Source organism: Rhincodon typus, chromosome 20 (assembly GCF_021869965.1).
Source record: "Rhincodon typus isolate 14 chromosome 20, sRhiTyp1.1, whole genome shotgun sequence".
NCBI lineage: Eukaryota > Metazoa > Chordata > Chondrichthyes > Orectolobiformes > Rhincodontidae > Rhincodon > Rhincodon typus.
In genome coordinates this window covers 317,121-319,184 of record NC_063351.1, presented here as the reverse complement: position 1 = coordinate 319,184, position 2,064 = coordinate 317,121, and the positions used below count along the sequence as shown (strand labels likewise).

The window sequence follows — 2,064 nt, the reverse complement described above, 5'->3', positions numbered from 1 at the left end:
CCCCGCCCCGCATTATACTTCTCTCTGTTTTCTCTGACCACTCACCGATGGCTTTGATGCGGAATCCGCGGGGTGCCCTCAGTGCTCTCCGGCTCCAGGCTTCCCTCAGGACCTGGAGGTGTGAGGCACTGCCGCCCAGCAGTAACACCGAACTGTCCAGGTAGCCGAGGAGCATGAGGCCGGATACGGCCTGAACCAGCCGCCCATCCCACACGCTGCGCCGGTTCTCCGCTTTCAACTCTGCTAGCAGCTGCTGCCCGCTCATGTCCAGCCCCGAGGTCGCTTCCCGGAGCCCCAAAACCATTGCAAGTGAGCTCTGGGTCAATTGCACTGTCATGGCAGCTCGTCTCGACTCCCCGATCCCGCTCCACATTCCTTTCTCCGGAGTCCAGCCTGGGGACGCTGCTGCCTAGCAACTGGGAGGACGGGCCCCTCACTGTCAATCACCCAGAACCAATCAACCGGGCGGGCGGGCGCGGCACTCGCTGTCAATCACCCAGAACCACAGCAACCGGGAGGGCGGGCCTGTGAACGGGCGTGAGCGCAATTCATTTGAGAATCTTGGGTGGTCCCAGACATAAATAGAAGTTCAAAAGTCAGTGTATTCCTGATTTAGATTGTCACAACTTTGGACTGTCGAAAAGTTAGAAGGTAAATTCTGTTTTCTTTCTCTTTATTTATTCATGGGATGAGGGCGTCGCTGGCCAGGCAGCATTTATTGCCCATCCCTAATTGCCCAGAGGGCAGTTCACAGTCAACCACATTGCTGTGGGTCTGGAGTCACATGTAGGCCAGACCAGGTAAGGATGGCAGTTTCCTTCCATAAAGGACATTAGTGAACCAGATGGGTTTTTCTGACAATCGACAGTGGTCATCATTAGATTGTAAATTCGAGATATTTATTGAATTCAAATTCCACCATTTGCCATTGCAGGATTTGGGCCATTGCTCCTGCAGACACATCCTGTTTGTCTGCCATCATTAACCAATTAACAGGAGGATGAGAGTGTAGACTTGCTCCCCGAGCCGGTGTGTTTGATTGCAACATTTTAGGTATTACCTTTCTTCAGGACTGAACATGGGGGTAGGGGTCAGATGCAGGTAAGGGCGTGGGGGGCATTAGCAAAACGTGGTGATAGATGGACTCTGGTAGCAGGTATGACCTGGTTGTCAATGGGAGGGATGAATCTGGTTGGTGACTGGAAAGGAGGGTCAGAAGGTGAAATGGAAGGGGAAGCAGCGGATGGGTGGAAAGGTTATTTGGAATTGAGAAATCAATGTTGAGTTGTCCGGGCTGTAGGGTGCCCAGGTGGACAATAAGGTTTTGTTCTTCACATCTGTGTTCTCAGATGATGGTGAATGGTTGCAATGTGGAAAGTGGGCACCCTGTGATCAGTTTGGAAGTCACTGGATTCAAAACACTAACTCTGTTTCCCTTTCCAGAGATACTGCTAGGCCTGCTGAGTTTCTCCACCAAATTTCTGGTTTCCGTCAGGTCTTCAGTTCTTTGTTTTATGCTGGGGGAATAGGTCAGATATTGGGCACCGGGTGAATACACAGTCTGGCACATTCCGTCTTGATTGACATCTGTCCCTGGAACATTTCAAAATCAGAACATTTAGATCCTGCTAGTCCATGAAGAGAAGCAGCATTAGATCATCTGGTCCTTCGTGTCTGCTCTGCCTTTGTAATATGTCCTGCCTGACTTTCCAGCAGAATTGCAAGCACCATCTCCATATTGTTCAGTGGAAGGATGTCACTCTGACCAAGTTGGTGAGACACTATACATCATAAAAGAAAGTGATACAACATCACATGATCTGTTCTCTCAGCCTTGTGGCAAGATGAAATCTCGCAAAGATGCTGCTCCAGAAAAGTTAGGGATTTCCTACAGCGTGGCTAAGGACCAGTAACTTTTTTGTTTTAAAGTAGACAAACTGAGAGATCCAGGACTCTTACTAAAAGAATAAAGCCACAAGACTCTATGGTTATAAACCGATAACAAGTGAGACAGTGATAATACTCTACTTGTATTGTAGATTGTATTTGTAGTATCTTCACAGT

The 2,064-nt window shown here is 49.0% G+C and overlaps 1 protein-coding gene across 1 annotated transcript in view; it reads right to left on the bottom strand.

Moving 5' to 3' along the window:
- The window catches only part of stox1 (storkhead box 1), a 19,655-nt gene extending 19,298 nt beyond the window's left edge, over window positions 1–357 (bottom strand). The window contains exon 1 of the mRNA XM_048609001.1: window positions 46–357. Within this exon, the coding sequence (XP_048464958.1) occupies window positions 46–337 (292 nt within the window). The 5' untranslated portion in view covers window positions 338–357. The remainder of the gene's footprint in view (window positions 1–45) is intronic.
- Between the last annotated feature and the right edge of the window lie 1,707 nt (window positions 358–2,064).